We start from the raw sequence: 24,054 nt of genomic DNA on the forward strand, positions 1-24,054 counted from the left end.
GAAAAATAATCAACAAGCAACTGTTTAGGAGTTGTACTTGTGTTTGGTAGCTGCATGGCAATACATTTTCTCTTTGTTTCCTAAATGGTAGGCCTATATCCCTGAGACTTGCAAATGAGTCCAATACATTGTCACTTAATATCTTAACATGGACACATTCAAGGGTGTGCACGGCACTGGAAGTTATTGAAGCTGCCAGTGTCAAATCTAGAATAAAAATAATCCAAGGCAACAGGAAGAGACACATAGCTGCATTGCATTATCTTTCAAATGCCTCATACGCTCATTTTAATTATTAGAATGTATTTGTTGGAATAACAAAGCATTTCACTTTTATTCTCTATGGGACCAGGCGACTCCAATCCAAGTCTGAGGAATCATATGAGGCCATAGTACTGAATTTAACACAAGAGAGGATCAATTTTCTCATAATTCAAGTTTAATGCTTTCAAAAAAATGTAAAGGCACCATTTCCTCAGTCATGAATCCAAACAAGTTATTTTTATACACAATTATTCACGTCAAGGTTAACGATATGCAACATCAGAAAAGGAGGAGCAGAGATCTGTCAATGAGACCTTGATGCAGGGGAGCACAGAGTAAGAGTTAACAGAGTCAGGGAGACAGCAGGTGATGTGTTCAGGTGCTTGTAGTGAAACAAGCTGCGTCTCATTCAGCAAAAACAAAAACAAAAAACAGGCAGTGGGCTTAGTGATTTCAGGAATTTAATTACAATTTTCTTTCTGCTGATTTCAGGAACTTGATTCCAATGTTCATTTTGCTGTTTTCTATGCAAGTGGTGATGTTTTGGGAGAGTCAGATGGCAACAGAGCCCAATGTGTTGCCTTGGCATCGCTGTTCTTAACAAGCATTTTCCTACCAATTCACCTTATGTAGCCATGCCCATTTGACCCGGTTGTGTGGCCATATCAAAACTTCCGGCTAAAAATAAAATAAAATAAAATGGCTGGCTGCTCCAATATCATCTAACTGAATTAACTAAAAATTCCAGACAGACATTTTGAAGCCAACACTGAAGGGATGTTTGACCCTGTGTCTCACTTGGGTGAAGGAAGTGTTGCCCATCTCTACAGCCCGTACCGGACCCGCTGGATCGGCTCATCGTCCTCCTCCACATTAATATCCTGCACGCGGGTTCTAGCGGGCTCATACACCGGCTCCATCTTAATAAAATAGTGCTCAGCGAACTCCTCGTCCTTATCTTCATTATCATCGTCATCGTCGTCATCATCATCCTCATCGGTAAAACCGTCGGTAAATTCCAGTTTTATTGGCTTGCCACTGGTGGTCACAAAGCTGGTGATGGCGTACCTAGGCATGGGACGATATGAAGATTTCATGTCATGATTATCCCGGCCAAAATAATTGTGATTCATATTATGACCCTGGCTGAATTTTCACAGGCTGTTCTCACTATTACCATTGTACAATAACATGCTGATCACTTCGGAGTATAAAAGCATCTGCCCCAGCGCGAGGTCCACACGGTGACTCGCGGAGCTCCACCCCACGGAGCTTGCTCGAGTATAATGAGCCCTTAAGGGGTTCCGGGGGTCCATACTAAACTGATGAATTGTTAAACTTCAGCAGTATTTCATTTACAAGAAGTGAACACAGTCAGGAGACTGTAGAAGAATGACTGATGATAGTTTCTCTGTTATCTCTCCAACTGTACAGTCTGTTATCTCTCTACATGTACAGTAGGGGTGTCAAAAATAATCGATTATAAGATGCATCGCGATGCGGACCTGCACGATTCTGCATCGATTCACAAATGTCAAAAATCGATTATTAATTTTTTTTTTTTTTTAGATAATCAAATAAAATATAATGGAAGTACATGCAGTTGTTTATTTTAATTATGGATCATAATACAATGCAATTCTAAATGCACTTTTATTTTAAAAGTAGCCACACAGTGAGAAAAAAGAAAGTGAGAAAAAAAAATCATGTATTCGGGAAAAAAAGTGATGCATTGCGATGCATCGATAATCGTTATCGAATCGTAGCCCTCTGAATCGTAATCGAATCGTGAGGCCAGTGAAGATTCACAGCCCTAATGTACAGACAGTCTTCTGTTATCTCTCTATCTACAATACAGTCTGTTATCTCTCTACCTGTGCAGACAGTCTGTTATCTATCTACCTGTACAGACAGTCTGTTATCTCTCTACCTGTACAGACAGTCTGTTATCTCTCTACCTACACTACAGACAGTCTGTTATCTCTCGACCTGTACAGTCTGTTATATCTCTACCTGTACAGACAGTCTGTTATCTCTCTACCTGTACAGTCTGTTATCTCTCTACCTACAATACAGACAGTCTGTTATCTCTCTACCTGTACAGTCTGTTATATCTCTACCTGTACAGTCTGTTCTCTCTACCTGTACAGTCTTCTGTTATCTCTCTACATGTACAGTCTTCTGTTATCTCTCTACCTGTACAGTCTGTTATCTATCTACCTGTACAGTCTGTTATCTCTCTACCTGTACAGTCTTCTGTTATCTCTCTACCTGTACAGTCTTCTGTTATCTCTCTACCTGTACAGTCTGTTATCTCTCTACCTGTACAGTCTGTTATCTCTCTACCTGTACAGTCTTCTGTTATCTCTCTACCTGTACAGTCTTCTGTTATCTCTCTACCTGTACAGTCTGTTATCTCTCTACCTGTACAGTCTGTTATCTCTCTACCTGTACAGTCTTCTGTTATCTCTCTACATGTACGGTCTTCTGTTACCTCTCTACCTGTACAGTCTGTTATCTCTCTACCTATACAGTCTTCTGTTATCGCTCTACCTGTACAGTCTGTTATCTCTCTACCTGTACAGTCTGTTATCTCTCTACCTGTACAGTCTGTTATCTCTCTACCTGTACAGACAGTCTGTTATCTCTCTACCTGTACAGTCTTCTGATTTTGTAAATAATCCCATAACATAACTACTGTATTGCAGGTAGAGCTAGAGTGAAACTATGGTCAAAACGGTCATTCTTGTAGCGTTAAAGTGCTAAGAGTGAATAATGGTCAATTGGCTGGGGACCCCTGGCACTCCCTCAAGGTCCCCGGAGCCCACGTTGAGAAACTATGCGATCAAAGAAAAAGAAAAATCATCCTGCCCTCCCTGGACGTTAGTAGCCTACCTGTACCGGCCAGTGACGCTCGTCCTGTACCCCGGGTCCGGGCTGTGGTGATGCCTTTGCGGGCTGTGATGATGCATGTGTGAGTCCGTGTGGTGTTGCCTGTGCGAGTCGTCCGGGCTGTGGTGGTCCCTGTGCGGGTCGTCCGGGCTGTGGTGTTGCCTGTGCTGGTCCCTGTGCGGGTCCGGGCTGTGCTGGAGCCTGTGCGGCTTCTGGCTGCTGGCGGCACACAGCAGCGGCTTGCTCGGCTTCAGCATCGCTGTTTCCTTCCCGCTGGTACTTCTCTCCGGGGCGGCCTGGTCCGGGGCCGGCTTCCCCGCCGCCTGCATGCGCTTCTTCTTGGGGCGGTACTGGTAGTCGGGGTGGTCGGCCCTATGCTGCAGCCGGAGCCGCTCGGCCTCGCGGATGAACGGGCGCTTATCGGCGTCCTGCATGCTCCTCCAGCGCGGACCGAGCATCTTGGAGATCTCGGAGTGGTGCATGTCCGGCGACTGCGCCTGGATCTCCCGCCGCTCGGCCTGCGACCACACCATGAAGGCGTTCAAGGGCCGCTTGATGTGACCCGGCATGGCCGCCGCCGCCGGAGGAGAGCGAGCTGCCGCCGCTTTTTAAACTAGCGATCTCCTGGTTGTCGGGGTCGCGCTTCACCGGCCGCAGCTACTCTGTCTGGACCCGCTCGCGCTGCTGCTTTTTAAACGAACCGTTGTCTCCTCTCCACAGTGCTCGCGCTGCTGCACAATGTGTTCAAGCACGCGAGGGACGTCCCCGAGCTCGAGCCCGTCCACCAGAGGCACTTGCTTTTTTACACCCTTTCCCCCGTCTCCCCAAAGACTGTAGTGCAGAAAGAGCTGTTCTCTCTCTCCAGCTGGTGTCCTCTCTCTCTTCAGCCCGACAGTGACAGTACTAGCCCGACAATCTCTTTCTCTTTGTTAGAAAACAACTACTACTTCTTCTTCTTCTTCTTCTTCTTCTTCTTCTTCTTCTTCTTCTTCTTCTTCTTCTCAACGGCGGTTGGCATCCTGCTTATTGGTGCATTATCGCCACCTTCTGCTCGAAGTGTGGACTAGACCAGAGGTTCTCAAATGTTTTTCAGCCAAGGACCCCTTACAAGATAAAAAATATACCGGGGACCCCCTCATTCTGATTTGTGATTTTGGGCTAAGCTTAATTGTTTCCACGGTAACGTGCTTGACTTTTAATTTGATAGGTTTGTTATTAGAATGTAATCCATGAACCATTTTAGATTTAAAGCATAAACTATTTTCGTTGAACTATGAAGATTTTGCAAAAAAAAAAATTTTTTTATTACATTACATTTACATTACATTTACGTCATTTAGCAGACACTTTCGTTTTATCCAAAGCGACTTACAATATCACAATTTGTCAACAGTACAGAAAACCACTATGCAACACAATCAATGACAGCCAAGATATTTTGATAGACTAGCACCATGTAGGAAGTAGTTTGAGAAGGAATAAATAACATGTAGCATTTTATTTAAAAAAAAAAAAAAAAAAAAAAAAAATTTACTTGAAAACTTTTCGCGGACCCCCTGGCAAAGTGCCACGGACCCCTGGGGGTCCGCGGACCCCCATTTGAGAACCACTGGACTAGACAATCGACTTAAAATCTACACACACACACACACACACACACACGCACACACACACACACACACACACACACACACACACACACACACACACACACACACACACACACACACACACACACACACACACACACACACACACACACACACACACACACACACACACCCTACTAAACACCCTCACATCCCTTCCAAAAGCTAGCTAACAGAGCCCTGCTCTCCGCTCTCATGCTCAATAATCCTTTTCATGTGATTTCCTGCACCACTAACTTCCTCAGATTCTCCTTCATCACCTCTCTCTGCGCCCCATACTCTCTACACCTCAGAACTACATGTTCCACTGACTCCTCCTCCTCCTGACATCCCTCACATCTCCTGTCTGATGTTTCCTTTTCACAGTCAGTGTTTTGTTTAGTGTCCCAACCTTAACCTTGTCAATACAATTTCTCTCTCCTGTGTCCACCACACCCCCTACCCTACCTTTAACAGTCTTTTGAATTTGGTACAGGTGCCTCCCTTTATCCCCCCTGTCCCTCCTCCCTTGTCCCATTTGAATAGACCCCCCCTCCAAAAATAACAGATTTACATTTACTCCCTTTTCCTGCTCTCTCTTCTTTCCCCCTTCCCCTGCTCCTTCCCCACCTCCTCTCCTCCCCAACATTTCCCATTCCCTCCCCACCTCATCACTTTCCCGCTCTCTCCTCTCTCACACTCCCCCTGCTCTCCCTCCCCTGCACCCTCCCCACCTCCTCCCTTTCCTGATCTCTCCTCCCCCACTATTCCCACACTATTCTAAAGCATGGCACCCATTCTATCCTATATTTCTATATTTTCTATATTTCTCTATCATATGATTGTTCAATGTGTTATTATTACTACTGTAATTGCTACTGTTGTGTCAGCTAGCCCTCCTTTCCCTGTTCTCTCCACATACTCTCTCTCATACTCCCCCTGGTCTCCCTCCCTCCCCCACCTCCTCCCCTTCCTGACCCCCCCCCCCCCCCCACTATTCTAAAGCATGGCATCCATTCTATTCTAAAGCATGGCACCCATTCTCTTTCTCTTTCCCCCTTCCCCTGCTCATTCCCCACCTCTCCTTCCCTGTTCTCTCCTCCCCCACATTTCCCACTCCCCTCCCCTATACAAATAAACTTGACTTGACTTGACTTGGGATTGACAAAAAGATTTGAGAATGCAAGGGGAAGTGAGAATATAGTCAAACAATAACTCTAATGGTGAGCTGCTTTTTGAATGGGGCCAGATTAGATCATGTGAAAATACCTGGGGGCCAGCTGCTTCTCGCATCATATGGGTTATATAAAAAAAATAAAAACATAAAATCACATACAATACAATTGTACTCCAAGGATTTTGTTTGCCATCTGAATACATTAGTTCTGCCTGTGTTGTTCCTACTTGGTGCTTGTCTACAAACTATGATAGTGCTGTCATCATTAGGTGAACGGAAACATGTGTATCGAACTTGATTGATTAACCAATACTGTGTGGAGGGCCACATGTATTTTGAGAGACAAGCCGAGGGCCACTCAAAATCAGTCGGTGGGCCACATTTGGCCCCCGGGCCGGACTTTGAACTTGCCTGCCATAGTGGTTTTCAGTAGACTACTGTACATTGTTGTCCTCGGTTGGTTTGTTATATTTGCCTTATGTAGGTTTGAATTTCAGCATGGCTCAAATGACAAATTTTGAAGCACTTCCACATAACATCCACTTGAGGGCACAATGCTACAGAACTTGAGCCATCAAATAGTATCAACCTAGGTCAAAATGGTTTTAAAACTGCTCAATAAATCAAGATTAGGCGTACTATTAGATTAGAATAAATACCAGTCTCAGAATTTAAAAACAATAACTTTTTTGGGGCTCTCGCCTAGGCCTACAAACACTAAACTATAGCATAATACATTTGTCCCTGTCTGTCCTCATCAGTATTGAAAGTTGAGGAAATAATCCTACAAAATGCCAGTAAATACCCTGGTGTGTGCATAAATCTGGCTCTGTCTCACAACCTGAGGACAAATGACATCAATAATTTTTGCTCGGCAGCCAGACGTCATCAGTTGCCTGGCATATAGCTAATTTGCGATTGTTATTGTAGTAAGTTTATACTATTATTATAGCAGCCATTGTATGTAGTTGTGGATGTTGTCAATGTGTATCCATCACTGGAAAAAAATGAAGGCAAAGACGGGACAAATGCTTAAATCAATTTAACACAACAGAGGATCAATTTTCTCATAATTCAAGTTTAATGCTTTCCAAAAATGTAAAGGCGCCATTTGCTCACGAATCCAAACAAGTCATTTTTTATACATTTATTCACGTCAAGGTTAAAGATATGCAACATCAGAAAAGGAGGAGCAGAGAGACAAAGACAAATGGAGACAAACGGTTATACCCCTCATCTGTCAATGAGACCTTGATGCAGGTGAGCAGAGTCAGGGAGACAGAGAGTAAGAGTTAACAGAGTCAGGGAGACAGAGAGTAAGAGTTAACAGAGTCAGGGAGACAGAGAGTAAGAGTTAACAGAGTCAGGGAGACAGAGTAAGAGTTAACAGAGTCAGGGAGACAGAGAGTAAGAGTTAACAGAGTCAGGGAGACAGAGTAAGAGTTAACAGAGTCAGGGAGACAGAGAGTAAGAGTTAACAGAGTCAGGGAGACAGAGAGTAAGAGTTAACAGAGTCAGGGAGACAGAGTAAGAGTTAACAGAGTCAGGGAGACAGAGTAAGAGTTAACAGAGTCAGGGAGACAGAGAGTAAGAGTTAACAGAGTCAGGGAGACAGAGTAAGAGTTAACAGAGTCAGGGAGACAGAGAGTAAGAGTTAACAGAGTCAGGGAGACAGAGTAAGAGTTAACAGAGTCAGGGAGACAGAGTAAGAGTTAACAGAGTCAGGGAGACAGAGAGTAAGAGTTAACAGAGTCAGGGAGACAGAGAGTAAGAGTTAACAGAGTCAGGGAGACAGAGTAAGAGTTAACAGAGTCAGGGAGACAGAGAGTAAGAGTTAACAGAGTCAGGGAGACAGAGTAAGAGTTAACAGAGTCAGGGAGACAGAGAGTAAGAGTTAACAGAGTCAGGGAGATAGAGTAAGAGTTAACAGAGTCAGGGAGACAGAGAGTAAGAGTTAACAGAGTCAGGGAGACAGAGTAAGAGTTAACAGAGTCAGGGAGACAGAGTAAGAGTTAACAGAGTCAGGGAGTCAGAGTAAGAGTTAACAGAGTCAGGGAGACAGAGAGTAAGAGTTAACAGAGTCAGGGAGACAGAGTAAGAGTTAACAGAGTCAGGGAGACAGGTGACGTGTTCAGGTGCTTGTAGTGACACTGAAGTCAGATGAAACTGAGACACATCTGACCCCAGTACACTTTATGTCTACGGCTTCAGTACTCAGCTTAGCCAGTTCATTTTGCAAAGCACATGTCCACCCTTCTTCAACGACATACATACAGGACAAGTGAAAAACAAAGCAAAACTGGAGTCAGTATAAAAGGGAGGAGAGACAAATCAGAGAGAAACGAAGTCTTGAACTGATGCGACCTGTTTGTGAACCAATGAGTACGATCCATCAAATGGCAATGAGGTCTCCTGGAAGAATTGCAAAGTGAGGATAAAGTACTGTATTTCTAGACATGCTTCAGAAAGTGAGAAGGAAAGAGGACAAATAGGTTACACCGAACATGGGGTTCAGGGGACTGTTAGACAATTTACAGGCATATTTTCATCGTTTCAAACACTCAATTCTCACTTTTTCACCCCGTCATTCACGCTTAACAGCCGTCATTCAGACAAGGTGTTTTCTCAGTAAAGCATTTCATGTTATTGCAGTTAATTACACAGATATCACTATTATCCCTTGACCTTTGTGTTGACATGGTTAGAAACAAGCTGTGTCTCACCATAATAAAAATAAAAACAAAAAACAGGCAGGGGGCTAATGATTTCAGGAACTTGATTGCAATGTTCATTTTGCTGTTTTCTATGCAAGTGGTGATGTTTTGGGAGAGTCAGATGGCAACAGAGCCCAATGTGTTGCCTTGGCATCGCTGTTATTAAAATGCCAGACAGACATTTTGAAGCCAACACTGAAGGGATGTTTGACCCCGTGTCTCACTTCAGTGAAGGGAGTGTTGCCCATCTCTACTGCTCTAAAAAGATTTCCAAGTGTATCACCAACATACAAAGTAAAGAGTGTTTAGATTTAAGTTAAGCTAGTTCAACATCTTTCATTCACATGTTTAATTTAATTTATTTTCAAGCCTATTATTTCAACTCTGGGGTCGAGTGTTTGATTAGCCCAGAGTGACCAGCACTTCAACCCTCTACTTTCTGACCACAGAATCAACATTTTTACCAACTAGGACTCTGAAGAAGCAGAAGAACCCATTACAACAAACTCAAAGCCACGGGTAGGGTAGTCATTAGTGCTTCACAAGCACACAGAGGTTGTATAAAAAACAACAAACAACAGTTGCATGGATGCATTGCATTTAGAAATGTCGACATCATTCAATCGATAATTGCCGATCTACCAAAGAGACCTTCAAAAAAGCAGGTACATTTTCCAACTGATGATTACAAAGGCTAGAATGGTATAAACAACACATGGCTCTCAAATGGCTAGAAGTATTTCATAAGTCTAAATGATAGCTCTGTAAACCCCTTCACCACGTGAGCACGCAGTAAAACACTGCATCACCCCATCAAGTACTCACCTCCTAAACAGTAACAATCTCCACCCAACACTACATGTACAGTATCAATGTGTTCCTATTCACACAGGGACACGTGCTCAGCTTCATCACAAAGTCACATTGGTCCTTAATGCACACTAACGCTACATCACTCTGAGGAAAAATAGAATAATGGCAGTTTCACCCATCACATCATGACCCTCCAAATGCAGGCGTGTCATTGGTTAGCGAGAGCTAGCCAATCAGTAGCACATTCACAACTCGGTGATCTCCTTGACAACTTGGTTTCTTTTACAGGTGTCCCTCAATCCTGCAGACAGTCGACAGAAAGCAAAGCGATTGACTGGCCATTCCCACAACAATCCGGATTTGTTTAAGGATTCCATTTATGAATAAATAATGAGATTACATAAGTAGGTAAAAACCGTTATTTTTCTTTCTCTGCTTAACTGTTTAAATAATAAGTAGTTCTGTTTATGTCGCAGAATTTAGCGGTTTACTGGACCAGGTCGCCCATCTGCTTGCCTGCCCGTCCATACCTTACATCATCATAGCCATCATTTCCTTTATTTTACCAGGTAGATTATTGAGAACACATTCTCTTTTACAATAATGACCTGGCAAGCAGGAACGTTATCTGCACTGATCACCCACAACCCACAGTCCACATACATCTTAATGATAAATAGAAATATTTCACACAGTATAAATTCAAACTTGTGTTATTGCTTCTTGCGGATTACCTCGCTAAGAGTCAGACCTGGGTCAAATAGCGTGGTCAAATGCTTTTTGTGGTTTGGTAAAGCCCTCATGAGAGAGATGGGTGGGGTTTGCCACATAAGACAAATACAACGACCTCCGGAAAGCTCAGAAAGCCAGAGGAAAGTATCTGACCGTCAATGTACTTTGCATACTTCTCTCTGGGACTGACCGCTCCCCTGACACCATCTGTATTGCCGTGATTCCGTAAACGCCACCCACTCAATATTCAATATGCAGTTTTGAAAAACAGTTTAAATTACTTGGAGATGATATTTGACCCAGGTCTAATAATAGTTTACCCTTGACCTATAAACAATTCACCAGGTTAAATAAACCCCTCTGGTAATATGGCAAACACTGTAGATTTTTGCATGTCATCAAGCATCGGTGCGTGTCTCTCTCTCTGTGTGTGTGTGTGTGTGTGTGTGTATGTGTGTGTGTGTGTGCGTTTGTATCTACCCAACAGTACATCCAGTCTTTACAGCCGATGCACATTAAATATGGTGTGTGTGTGTGTCAATTGTTTGACTGTGTGTGTGTGTGTGTGTGTACACACACACATATGCATATGTAACAGCGCCTCCAGTCTCTTCATCCTCTCCCACAGCTCCCAGGATGAGAATATTGCTTCTTCCAGCTTCAGTGACCCCAAAAGGCACCAACCCATCTCCCGTCCTTTATCCTTCCACCGCGCGTTGATTCAACCAAACGTTCTCCAGATGTTCTGATTCAACCAAACGTTCTGATTCAACCAAACGTTCTCCAAAATGTTCTGATTCACAGCAGGCAAGAAAAATACACGACATTTGTGCGATGAAACAGCCCTTTATCAATTGTACACATAGTCTTTGTATTTTCTTTTTGCTGCTTTTGTTTTCTTTTAAGTTGGCGCCTCCTGTTTGTGCAAGCATGCTTCAGCTCCACAGAGACTGGCTGTGTAGTAAGTGCAGTCTGAAGAGGAGGTGGTAGATGGACGTTGTGGGGGGGTAGTGTGGGTATTGTAGTCCAAAGTTTTAGTCCCCAGCTCCCAGTTTCTACCTCGAGATCATGGAGCTGGACTGGGAGCTGGCGGCGCTGAGCTGAGAGAAACCGCTGTGGCTCGACTCCAGGCTGGTCATGGAACCCCTGAGAAGAGACACACATCGAGAGAGAGCGGGGTGAACAACATGGGACAGCACTTCTCCTTTAGCCATACGATCGGCAATATGTCATTTTGTAGGCGGCACATGGTCTCTCGCCCCCCTTTTAGGGGGAAAACACAAGGCGATCGCCGTTGACTTCAACGTAAAATAGCAGTACCAAACAAAATGATAGAAAAATAACAATCAATTGAATTTATTAATCACCCAAAGACATCATGAGATGACAATATATTACAACTCGGCCGGCCACAGAATGCGCAAGATACCACAGAAATATGACTTTACATCAGAAATATGACTTTACATCAGAAATATTACTTTACATCAGAAATATGACTTTGACCGCTCTAAAATCATGTGACTCATGTCCCGTCTCTGACCGAGTTCCGGTGTCCGCCTGTTTCTAATTTAGCCTTCCGACATTAAATGCTGTTGTAGTGGAGCCCAGTGTCGTTGTAGGCTACTTGGCTCAGCCTAGACTGTCATAACATGTGACGAGTCACATGATTTTAGATGGGTCAAAGTCATATTTCCGGTGTATCGTACGCATTCTATGGCCAGACGAGTTGTAATATATTGTCATGTCATAGTGTCTTTGTGTCATTAATAAACTACATTAATCCCTTTAATTTTTCTATGATTTCTTTTGCTACTGCTATTTTACACTGAAGTCAGCGGCGACCGCCTTGTGTTTCCCCCCTAAAAGGGAGGGCAGGACCATATTGCCGATCTATCCTACATTATACTTCAGATGCATCCAAAAGCTGGAGCTAGCCCAGCCTGCCAGGGGGCTAACTGGATGCTTTGTGTGCACAGTCGGTGCTTGATCCAGGCCAGTGCTCATGATGCACATTCAGAACCATGCAGCCAAATCAAACCAACCAACCAGAAGGAGGTTCACTGTGTGTGTGCCACACAAGGCTCAGGCTCTGCCATAGGCTGCAACAGCCAATAGAATATCAGGTCGAAACTTTGGGTTTCAGACCAAGCAGCAACGCTGTAATTAGGCTGGTTGACAGAGGATATTAAGCTGCCAAATAATTAGCTTTTTCCAGATATGCATTTTCAAAAATACAGTGGAAGAGGCGGGCAAAACTGTACATTTGCCTGCAGAACACATAACTATACAGGCCTTTTGTTTTGTTTTGCATTAAAAAGTAAAGAGAGTTTTGGCTTCCTTTACCAAATGGTGTAATTAGGCTGTTTGGGACAACATATCTTTGATTTCAGATAATTTCAGAGAGTCAAGTTAATAAAGTTCATATTATTCACCTAGCTCAACTTTGTGTTAATGATTGAGAAAGATTCAGATTAAATGTAATGTTCTATTACTGTAACATAATAACGCCTTATTCTTAACCAGTATTGAACAGGATGTTTTGCTCATACATCCTGTTAAACGCTGTAGGCCGGCTACTAGAATGAGTTAGATGTTTGCCGTCAGCCTATTTTAGAGAAGGAAGTGATGAAACAGCAAGTGCGCTGAAAGCAAAGTGAGACTGGTCGTACAAATGGATGGCGGTAGGAAAACAAATGCAGATGCCAGGAAGTGTCTGTGGGCGTGGGTGTGCATTTGTGTGTAGATGGATACACACCAGTTCAACCCAACCTAGAGCTCCTGATATTGTTAGTCATGCAAGCTGGGTGGCTGAGAACAGCAAGTAGAGAGTTAGACTATAGTCTCAGAGTCGGTGCAGGGATTCTTTCTCTAGTGCAAGTGAAACGCATTGAGAAAGATTACGGCATCCTGTTAGCCAACGCTAACAAAAGCAAAAACAGATGCAAACAGGCATCTCCTTGCTGAATCAGAGGAGTGACTACTATGTTCAAAATTAGCAGCCAAAAGCAGCAATGATGAGAAGTAGTGCTGACGGAAAAGGGGCACTGGGCCACTTACAAACTCTGCGCATCGCAGCAAGCCATTCTTCAGAGGAAGAGACAGAGAGGAGGAGGAGGAGGAGGAGGAGGGGATTGTGAGTGATAGAACAGGAGCATATCAAACAGAATAGGCTGGATAAAAGGAGTCTCAGAGGGAGGGAAGCATCCGCATTTCATAACCGGGGTCCTAATAAAAAACCCTCATGATGCTCTTAGGGCATTTTGACAACTAATCTTTTGCAACATTACAGGTTCAACTCATTCAAATATCATACGTGGCACTTATGTGGTAGGTTGTAGAGACATAGAGGGAAAACTGAAAGGAGACAGCAGTGAAAAAAGGAGTCGCAAAGGAAAATAAAATATTAGAACATCATGGTAAACAAATAACTATGGATACATACACTTTAACCTCTTTCTCTCTCTCCCACACACGCACACACACAGAGTTACCAACCTGAAGTCCTCGGAGCCCAACACCTCGGTGTAGTACATGACTTTACACTTGTGCGAGGAGACCTGCAGGGTGGCGAGCACATCGTCCACGCGGGGCAGGTTGGTGGCCGAGCAGGCTGTCATGCTGTGGAACTTCCACTGGAGGATGTAGAAACCTGGCCAGCGCGTTATGTGGGAGCCCTGCGGAGAGGAGAGACTCCTGAGTTCATGGTACATGGCGCACATCAATATAATAACCTGTGAATATAGTCTGCAGCAAGCCAGCTGGAGATCACCTCTCACACCTGTGAGAGAAAACAGTTCTTAAGAGAAGTTTTTAGTGATTGAAATATAGAATGGAATATTACCACACAAACAGAATATAAATCACTAAGTTGAAACAAGTACAAATAACAAGAGGCACTTCAGCTGTCTAAAGTCCTGCTGTACCATGATATACAAAAAAACAACATTAGTTGTGTTTGTGGTTAATTATAATAATGAATGCTTTAAGGATAAGGACCATGAGATACACAGTCTCATGACCCTGGTTGCTAACCTGCACACTCTCTCCCTCCCTGCAGGTGAGTGGGGACTCCACCATGCTGTAGTCTTGGCCCAGGGTCCACGACTTGTCGATCAGCTGGACGTTGTTGCCCCCTGGCGAGGTGATGCCGTGGGGCCCCAGGGGGTCCTTACGGGGCAGCTGGGGGGCCCGCTTGGAGTGGTAGATGTTGAAGACCACGTCGCCTTTGCACACGTCAAAGTCCCAGGTGATGACCGAGGAGGCGTCGATGATCTCGACCAGCAGCTGGTGGGTGGGAAGAAGTGAAGATGAATGGAGTGATAATTCAAGAGACAAACGGAAGATACAACCAGAGGGAAAGAGAAAGAAATGGTTCAACCGTTCTCTCCTGAGCTCTTATTTTTATTTTTATTTTCCTATGGCACTATGGCTGTGTGACCCTTACACTCATTACTGGCTGCTATGACACTGGTGTAGTCAGGGACTCGTTGTAATTTGCCTCATATAACAGCCCCATGTAGGTAAAAGCTTAAAATGTATCATGCAAAAAAAGAGAGACAATTGTGAACATCTGTTTAAAAGGTTATGGGATAATTAACCTGAAATCAAACCTATTTCCAGAAGAGAGGGTCCGTACGGCCAGGTGTCTCTCCCCCTGTGCTATAAGTTATATAACATCGCTACCAGTACGTCACTGCGGGCAGATGGGCTTTTTAAAGCAAACTTCGTGCCAAATTCCCTATCGACTTGAGGAGCACTTGGAATTAATTTACAAGCTAAAACCACTAGGTGGCAGTGCTCTCTATGCACCCGAGGTTAGAAAACTGTAACCCTGTTCTTCGGTCTGTCAGCCCTTATACCCCTTGAACAGTCTCTGCGTTGTGTTCATTTTAAAGTATAGACAGGAGACAGTGGTACAGAAGGGAGGCGGGGCTTCAAGCAGAGCAGGTTATCTGCATTTGACACTTGTCTCTCTTGCAGCACTCCAGCAGCATCCCGAACCGAATATGATCAAAAGGAAAACGCAAGAGAAGGCAATACTATCCTAGCAGCACAAACCTCAGGGTAGAACACATAGATACCCGCTACGTAGGACAAATACGAACTGTACCGTTGGGAATTCTCACTTATTGACTTAAAGACGGGATGTACCTGAAATTCTACCACTCGTGACAGTAATGTCCTGCCCTGCATGTTCCCTTAAGCTCCCCACACACTGCCTCCTCCCTGCCCTTCCCCAGCAGAGGTGCTCCGTTTTGGGCCTCACCTCGTGCGGCGATCCCTTGAAGATGCTCGCGCTTTGGTAGATTGTCTCTGTCCACAGGCGGACGTCCTCGTTCTCCACCTCCTCAGCTGTCCGGTACATAGACTTGGGCACTAGGCCGCCCTCCGGTACCTCACACTGCAGAGAAAAAGGAAGAGGAAGATAAACGCACACACACACGCAGACACGCAGACACACACACACACACACACACACACACACACACACACACACACACATAGAATTAGGTCAGTAAAGGAGACCCCAAGGTGGTAGGTATTGTAGTCTACATAATGTCAAACGCTTCTCCCTTAACACAGATCCTGTGACAGAATCTAGAGCAGATTCAGAATTATATCATCGTCTCAGATGACAACCTCCAAGTGTTCACACACACACACACACACACACACACACACACTTACCATGCACTCCCCTCCCAGGAAGTCAGGGATGATCTCCTTGTCGATGTAATCCACCAGTCCTCCAGGACCCTGGTAATCATTGCCTGCATAGATCAGGAACTTCTTACGGGTATTTTCGTCAATGAATGGACTTACCTAGGGGCCAAGGAGGATTCACAAGGGGTTAAACACATACACACAGCAAATAGGCTAAATTGCTGTGCTATAATACAGAAACAATAAAGCAGCATTGAGGAGAGCAGAGTAGAATGCACGCATGCTTGGCGTGGGCTGTGTTGTATGTCAACATATGAACGGCATGCTGTAAGTGGAGTGTTGTTGGAGATGGCTGTAGCTAGTGTACGGTATTCCCTTTCTGGTTCTCACCAGTGTCCAGAGGACAGGGAAGACTCTGGGAGCTCTCAGGATCAGCAGTCGCCCCAGTGTCTCTGGGTAGTTGGCCTCCACCACCTCGATGATCCTCAACAGGGCCTTGACTCCCGGTCGCCACAAGTGACGCATGTTCAGACCCTCCAGATCCACCAGGCACGTCCAACAGCTACCAAAGAGAAGTGAGAGGATTAGGAAGTGGATAAATGCCTAGCACACACATCGGCTACTGCGGCCTCTTTTTTCCCCACCCCGTGGCACCTGTCATGGCACCTGTCACCCTGAAGTGAAGCTCCAGCGTTGAAGGCAGCACTCGCTAATTCTGAACCTCACGCCCTCCCGTACCTTCTGTTCCCTCTCCCTCCCCCCCACCTCTCTTCCCTCTATGATATCCATCCACAGCCCACTTCACATGCGTTCCTGCATGGCTCTTCTCCCAGCCACTTCCTCACTCGTATCTGATGGAGCTGACAGATGACGGACAGCATCTCCACTCCCTCCCTCCCCTCATCTGAATCAAGAACCCACTGCATTCTTTCCATCGTAGAGATAACGCTCCTCTGGACATTGTGTAGTATGTGCACACATGCGTGTGTGTGTGTGTGTGTGTGTGTGTGTGTGTGTGTGTTTTAAACCGCACAACCTTGCCAGCTACACCTGTGCCCATGCTACAAGGCAAGCAGTGAACTGAATCCAATAGCCTGAGTGCTGGTTGCTGTTATAAAACCGAGGTCACATGTCATATCTGGTTAGATATACAGGGTAGAGTTGCAATAAAAAAAGTGTGTGTGTGTGTGTGTGTGGGGGGGGGGGGGGGGGTGGCGGGGGGGAATCAACTACCATCCAATAGTGGGGCAGCTTAGCTAAAAATGATCAAGTGTGCATTTTGTGATAAAAGCATATCATTTATAATTTGATATCAGGGCATCATGAGTTTAGGGGAGTTTTTGCTAAACTTGCTAACTTTCAGTATTTCTGTATGTTTTAATGTGTGCTAAAAATAAAATAAAAATAAAAATAAATAAAAAATAAGGGGAGGAAAAAAACGCGGCAACAGACTGGCAGGCTATGGAAATTGTAACCGCAAAAAAGTTGTGTAGACTAGTCTGATATGGACGATCTTGGAGTCAAATCACAAATGTTTTATGAGGAGGAATTCAAATTTGGAACTTCAGAATTGCTCTGAAGCTTCCTTCTGTCTCACCTTCAAGAGGTTAGGTTTGGGCAGTTATGGCAATCACTTATTTTGAGTCTTGAATTGTGAGACAGAAGGAAGCTTCTGAGAATTCTAAAGTTCCAAATTTGATTTCTTCATCATATAAGAAATAAGTGATTCGACACCAAGATCATCCATATCAGATTCAAATTCATGATGCCCCATATATTTTTTTTTAAACGCATTTGGCTATAAGTGCACCTAATTATATGCTTTTATCGCAAAATGCACAATTGTTATGCTTAACTGCTTTTAATGTATTTAGGTACTTTTGCTTATTTATTTAAGTCAATTTTTCCACTTAGCACTGCCTCTCTATGTACAGTATCTAAACCCAGGCCCAAGCTAAAGTTTAAAGCAAAATAGCTCGAGTGTTAGTTGCATAACAGCTACTGTTATTGAGGTGAGTTATGATCTGTAAGTTTACCTGATAGGTCGCCCAAACACCTTGGTGTTCTCCTCGCAGCGTCTGAGACCCTCTTCGTTGATGGACAGCACCTGAAATGACCCAAAGAATTTGTTTGTATACGACTGCACCAACAGATTTAGATTTTACATTTCAAGCATTCCCATCCAGAGGGACATACACTGAGAAAAGAATACACTCAAATTCCTAGATCATCAAGATGACAAGCGACACATTACACACAGGCTATACACATGCCATTGTGTTGTGACACTTGACAGGACATGACTACACCCTAACTGACCCACACAGACGTATACACAGCATGAAGTGTGTTTCAGCAGTGGGACATACATGTCTGAGCAGAGACTCCTCTCCGAGGGCACGGACCAGTCCTTTGGTGTCCATCTGGCCCAGCCTCAGGATGTACATCGGACGACCATCTGGAGGGACAAAACAAACATCAACATTATTTGTCACACTTTCATCTACTTCCTACAAGAAAAGGCTGTGCTGCGTTAAGAGGAGAGCGTTGCATTGTTTGCCCGTCTTTTGATTGATCTGATCAATAAACAGAACAGGCACACAGAGGAATTTCCCTTTGCTTCATGCATGTACAAAAAATGATAAGAGATTACTGCATGCTTGCTAATAAGGCTCTATAGAAACAGAGAGGAGGAGAGCAGGGAGAAAGCGGAGTGTAAGGGTCGATAAGTGACTCCCGAGTTTGTCAATGGTTTCGCTCTCTGTTCTAAATAAAGTCTCCATAAGAGTCAATGGAACTCTGAGTGTGTGTGTGTGTGTGTGTGTGTGTGTGTGTGTGTCTGTCTGTGTGTGCGTGCGCACGTGCGTATGTGTGTGTGTTGAGAGCTATTTGGGTAACCAAACAGTGCTGACAAATTGGCCTCATGTTTAATTCACATGCATAGCTGAAGGCTGTGGGTCGCCAACAATGCGTCTAATTTGTGTGGTGTGTAATTTGAGTGTGTTGGTAATCAGAGAAGCAGGATGTTCTTCAGGGAGAGTAGCTGAGGTGACCTACATCACTCACTAAACGGCATGCATGTTCACACGGTCAGTGCAGGAAGCATGTCAGTCATGCTGAGGGAGAGTGGAGGCATCCGGGGGCACACACACACACACACACACAGAGATGGGCAGTATTTGAAATACCGTAAATTCCGGACTATAAGACGCACCGGTCTATAAGCCGCACCTTCAAAGGTGACTATTTTTTTCTTCTATAAGCCGCACCGGACTATAAGCCGCGGGTGTTTTGATGTTTAATTACCATATGTAAGGCTTCGTGCACAGAGGGGATTGTCGGGATCGATGGCTGTTTGGGGAAGCTCCCATTTATTAACATTTCAACAAAACAAAAGTCAGGTCACTAATCCCCAGACAAAATCACACATTGTGGTATTTTTTGTTTTTTTTACAGTGCACACAGTGTCCGCGGTGTGGTGAAAAGAGGGCAAGAGAGGAAATTAAAACAGAAGTGGATTTATAGTTAGAAAGAGTGCTAAAGAAGAGAGAATTCCGTTTTTTATTTTTTTATTTTAGTTACTCACAGTACTATTGACCAGTCCAACTCAAAAGATATTCGGCAGTTTCACTTTGAGCTCTTGTTCCGCCGCTGGGCACACAGTGTCCGCGGTGTGGTGAAAAGCGAAAAAGCTGCTTCTTCCCCGCAGCCTGGAGGATGAGTTGACGGTCGGGCCAGCGGAGTAGGCAGATGAAGATGGCCCTCGGTGGCAGGCCGGGGTCTGGACGTGGCCGAGGCGCCCGGTGTGCGGGAGAAAGGAGGAGGAGGAGAAACCGCCACCTCCACAGCCAGCCACCTCACACACCCCAACTGTTTAATAGTGCCCGGCTCGCATGCCTCTCGGTCGGCTGGCCGGACAATATGCACCCCGCTCCAGCAGCAGCTTCGGGAGGTTTTCTCACTGTGTTCGGGACTTCGGCTCTAACTCGGCCAGATGGCTGGACACGAGTGAAACTCTTCACGGTTGCATTATTTTCTTTAGTGAGTGAGTGGATGGACTTCTGCACGTTTTCAAACTTGTTTTCAAGCTGCTCAAAACCTCTGAGCGATGTCGGACTTAATCGATAGTGTTTCACGGAGTAAAAGTTTAGCCCAAGCGGTGTATCTCCAGCCTCCAGCAGGTGAGTCATTTCCTCATTCATGGCGTGATTGCTTCGTCTTTTTCTTTCTGCTTACCTGTGTTGTGTTATGTTATGTTATGTTATGTTGTTAAAAGAGGGCAAGAGAGGAAATTAAAACAGAAGTGGATTTATAGTTAGAAAGAGTGCTAAAAAAGAGAGATTTTTTTTTTTTTTGGAAAAAATCCATAGATAAGACGCACCGTTATATAAGCCGCAGGGGGCAAAAAAGGCCAAAAAACGGGAAAAAAGCCGCGGCTTATAGTCCGGAATTTACGGTACTTGTATTTGAAATACGTATTTCAACTACTTTTTTGTATTTTGTAATTTGTATTTGGCTGGGCAGAGAAAAATGAGATGTAATTTGTATCAAGATACTTTCAGATCTTGTATTTTGTGTATTTCAAATACATAAAATACATTTTTCTTTTTATTCTCAAATTGACACATGTAAACATTGACACAGGTTTAAACTGTGAAATAAATACACACACACACAAACACACACCCACACACACACACACACACACACACACACACACGCAGAATTAGTATTATTAGATATTATATTATATATTAGAGAAATTAGTTGTACTAAAAACAACTAAGTGAACTAAACTGAAACCTGATATGAATAAACAGAGAAATTACTTGTACTAAAAAACAACTAACTGGACTGAACTGAAACCTGATTTGAATAGGAGAAATTAGTTGTACTAAAAATAACTAAGTGAACTAAACTGAACTGAAACCTGATATGAAAAGATGGAGAAATAAGGTGTATTGAAAAACAAGTAACTGAACTGAAACCTGATGTGAAAAGATGGAGAAATTAGTTGTACTAAAAACAACTAAGTGAACTAAACTGAAACCTGATATGAATAGATGGAGAAATAAGTTGAAAAAACAACTAACTGAACTAAACTGAAACCTGATATGATTCAGAATAGATAGAGAAATAAGTTGTACTGAAAAACAACTAACTGAACTAAACTGAAAGCTGATATGATTCAGAATAGATTGAGAAAGAAGTTGTATTGAAAAACTAACTAACTGAACTAAACTGAAACCTGATATGAATAGATTGAGAAATAAGTTGTACTGAAAAAAAACCTAACTGAACTAAACTGAAACCTGATTTGAATAGGAGAAATTAGTTGTACTGAAAAACAACTAACTGTCATAAACCTGATTTGAATAGATGGAGAAATTAGTTATACTGAAAAACTAACTGAACACCAAAGTACCCTAATGAAAATCAAAAATGTCTTTCTGTTGCTACAAGGATGTCTGAGCTTCACTGTGCATAATGATGGCTGTGCAGATTTTGACACTAGAATGGTGTTACCACTGCTGATAGTGGAAAGTTGTATTCAGTGAGTGATCTTTAGTAATTATGTTCTAGATAGCCAGGTTGTTTTGGATTTTGTTTATGAAGCAGAAGGAGGGGAAGTAATTTTAAGGATGTAAGGATTTGAACAAGAGTCCAATTTCATGGAAGGCCTTTTTTGTTTGAGATGCAGTTTCTCATCGTTCCTCTCACCGATTCACAATTTCACAACCTTGGACAGGATGTGCATCAGGGCATTCAATTCCTGAAATGTAACCTTTTCTAGTTGTATAAATATGTTTGCACGTTAAATAAATACTGTGACGACAAGTTACTGACATGGTGGTGAATGTGAAGTTGTTTAAAGGGGACCTACTATGCCTTTTACCTATTTCAGTTATTTATATATTGTGTTATGATGTCAGATATCTATGGCTAAACATAGTCAAAGTTCCAAAACTTGAGGTTAACATGCAGAAATGCTGCCTTTAAGTCAAAAGCCCTCACAGAAGGTGATTAACAGCTGAGCTGAAGGAGAAATTAGTTCTACTGAAAAACAACTAAAACTAAAATGGAAGAACTGCAGTGTGTTAGGGAGTACACATACTGTGACAGAGGACTAAAGAGAGGATTTACTGTCTAAGGAAACCAGAAAATTTCACTTTTGAATAGCTGAAATCAGAGAATTAGGACATTTTCCTTAAAGAAATGTCTCTAAATGATTAATAGATCATCAAAATAGGCAATTAATTGAATATTTGGCAATTCATCTATGAATTGACTAATCGTTGCAGCTCTTTATAAGTTTTTATAAAATGTATTTTCATGTATTTTCAAAATACAAAATACGTATTTGTATCTCAAATACATTTTCAGACAGGTATTTTGTATTTGTATTGTGATACATTTTTTGAGCAAGTATTTGTAATTTGTATCAAAATACTTTATGATGTATTTTCGCCCATCTCTGCACACACACACACACACACACACACACACACACACACACACACACACACACACACACAGAGGTTCCCTCCCTCCTCCCCTCTGCCCCTCACCTCTGTCGTGGTGGTGCCAGCCCCCGGTGTAGTAGTCGTGGAGGACCTGTGGTGAGGTCCAGGTCTCCAGCAGGTAGTCCACCTGGTGCTGCTTCCTCCAGGTCAGGGACTGGCACAGGATCTCCCTGGCTCTGTCCAGGTTGAAGTCCCGGGCCCGCAAGAAACGCAGGATGTGCTCGTCCTTAGGGATCTGGACAAAGGAAGAGGAGAGGGTTGAGGTTCAGTATGGGGATAGATAGATAGATAGATAGATAGATAGATAGATAGATAGATAGATAGATAGATAGATAGATAGATAGATACATAGATAGATAGATAGATAGATAGATAGATAGATAGATAGATAGATACATAGATACATAGATAGATAGATAGATAGATAGATAGATAGATATTTTATTTTTTCTGGAAATAAATACATGAATAAAAAAACAAATAAATAAATAAAAACAAACAAACAAATAAATAAAAGCAGTGTGAGTCAGAAAGCAAAATACCAGAGGGAGCTGAGATTTAAATGCTGATGGAGATTTTATTTAAAGGAAGGATGGATTTGCCAATTATCAACCCACTTTGTATCATTATAATGTCGTTATTATAAGCAGATGGGCAGTGTTTACCTTCGCTATATGTTTTCCACATGGAGAAATATCCTCCATGTGTCCAGCTTGCAGAAACTCCGCCCCCGCCAGCTGCAAGTCATTAAGGCTGGTTAAGGCTTTCATGTGATTCTCCATGGATGTGCGCATACTTAAAAAATAAAAATCAATAATAACAGCCGCCCTGGAAGCTGAATGAACAGCCCTCGGAGCAGATTCCACATCTCTAAGCAGAGCTTCAGCAGTTCTGTTGTGACGCGTTGTGACGTAAAATGCGTCACAAGCGGAGAGTTTTGCCAGAGGATGAACTGGGAGCTCTCCCTGCTGAAAACATATAGCGAAGGTAAACACCGCCCATGTGCTTATATTAAGCACATTATAATGATACAAAGTGGGTTGATAATGGGTAAAGCCGTCCTTTAATCAGCATGAAGACAGACTCAGACACAACTGATCATGGCACAAGGTGTCAAAATTAAGTCTTCAATCCAATAAATCACTATGCAAACAAAGCCAACAATAGGGCAACTGTATGAAGCTCCTAGTTGTGTGGAGAGTCTCTGATGTTTATGCATGGATTTGATATTGTTGGTGAAAAGAGTGTGTGTGTGTGTGTGTGCTGTGTGTGTGTGTGTGTGTGTGTGTGTGTGTGCGTGCGTGCTGTGTGTGTGTGTGCGTACATTACCTTGCCCTTGTGTGTCTCCTGCAGCCACTGGCGTAGTCTGATCAAACAGCTCTCCTGCATGGGGGTGAGGTCGCCCAGGTAGCGTTTGATGTAGTCTGCGTCCAGCTTGTCTGCGCCACACAAGCATAACATAAGTTAACCTCTAATTATCACAGTGAAGTCAAACACCACAAGGCAAAACCTGTTACCTGCAAGGTTATATGATTTCTAAGAAATCATAATATATTGATCAAGATTCCTTTTCCAATTCATGACGTTTCGCTGTTTTTGACCTTCCTCTACAAGGAAGCCAGAGTGGAGACACAAAGTGACAG

General features: G+C 43.4%; 2 protein-coding genes across 2 annotated transcripts in view; both read right to left on the minus strand.

Moving 5' to 3' along the window:
• Positions 1 to 454: 454 nt before the first annotated feature.
• Positions 455 to 4,067, minus strand: LOC310793772 (uncharacterized protein). Its single transcript, XM_083655660.1, has 2 exons — positions 3,160 to 4,067; positions 455 to 1,332 (listed from the first exon to the last, which is right to left on the minus strand). Exons 1-2 carry the CDS (start codon positions 3,723 to 3,725, stop codon positions 1,089 to 1,091), a joined length of 810 nt encoding a protein of 269 aa, XP_083511786.1. The 5' UTR covers positions 3,726 to 4,067; the 3' UTR covers positions 455 to 1,088.
• Positions 4,068 to 7,931: 3,864 nt separating this feature from the next.
• LOC310793850 (SEC14-like protein 1) overlaps positions 7,932 to 24,054 on the minus strand; it is a 44,237-nt gene continuing 28,114 nt past the window's right edge. Inside the window, exons 7-16 of the mRNA XM_083655743.1 lie at positions 23,741 to 23,850; positions 22,457 to 22,646; positions 18,257 to 18,345; positions 17,924 to 17,994; positions 16,278 to 16,449; positions 15,912 to 16,046; positions 15,490 to 15,624; positions 14,256 to 14,507; positions 13,719 to 13,897; positions 7,932 to 11,366 (exon numbers count right to left, since the gene is read on the minus strand). Coding sequence (XP_083511869.1) covers positions 11,276 to 11,366; positions 13,719 to 13,897; positions 14,256 to 14,507; positions 15,490 to 15,624; positions 15,912 to 16,046; positions 16,278 to 16,449; positions 17,924 to 17,994; positions 18,257 to 18,345; positions 22,457 to 22,646; positions 23,741 to 23,850 — 1,424 coding nt within the window. The 3' untranslated portion in view covers positions 7,932 to 11,275. The remainder of the gene's footprint in view (positions 11,367 to 13,718; positions 13,898 to 14,255; positions 14,508 to 15,489; positions 15,625 to 15,911; positions 16,047 to 16,277; positions 16,450 to 17,923; positions 17,995 to 18,256; positions 18,346 to 22,456; positions 22,647 to 23,740; positions 23,851 to 24,054) is intronic.

Source organism: Poromitra crassiceps (genome assembly GCF_964638095.1).
Source record: "Poromitra crassiceps genome assembly, chromosome: 19".
Taxonomy (NCBI): Eukaryota; Metazoa; Chordata; class Actinopteri; order Beryciformes; family Melamphaidae; genus Poromitra; species Poromitra crassiceps.

Bases quoted from the DNA above. Each gene is read 5' to 3' on its own strand.
- LOC310793772 (XM_083655660.1), bottom strand. From the start codon at position 3,725: ATGCCGGGTCACATCAAGCGGCCCTTGAACGCCTTCATGGTGTGGTCG. The intron at 1,333-3,159 runs GTAGGCTACTAA...TCCCATGCCTAG, and splicing joins AGCGTCACTGGCCGGTACAG to GTACGCCATCACCAGCTTTG.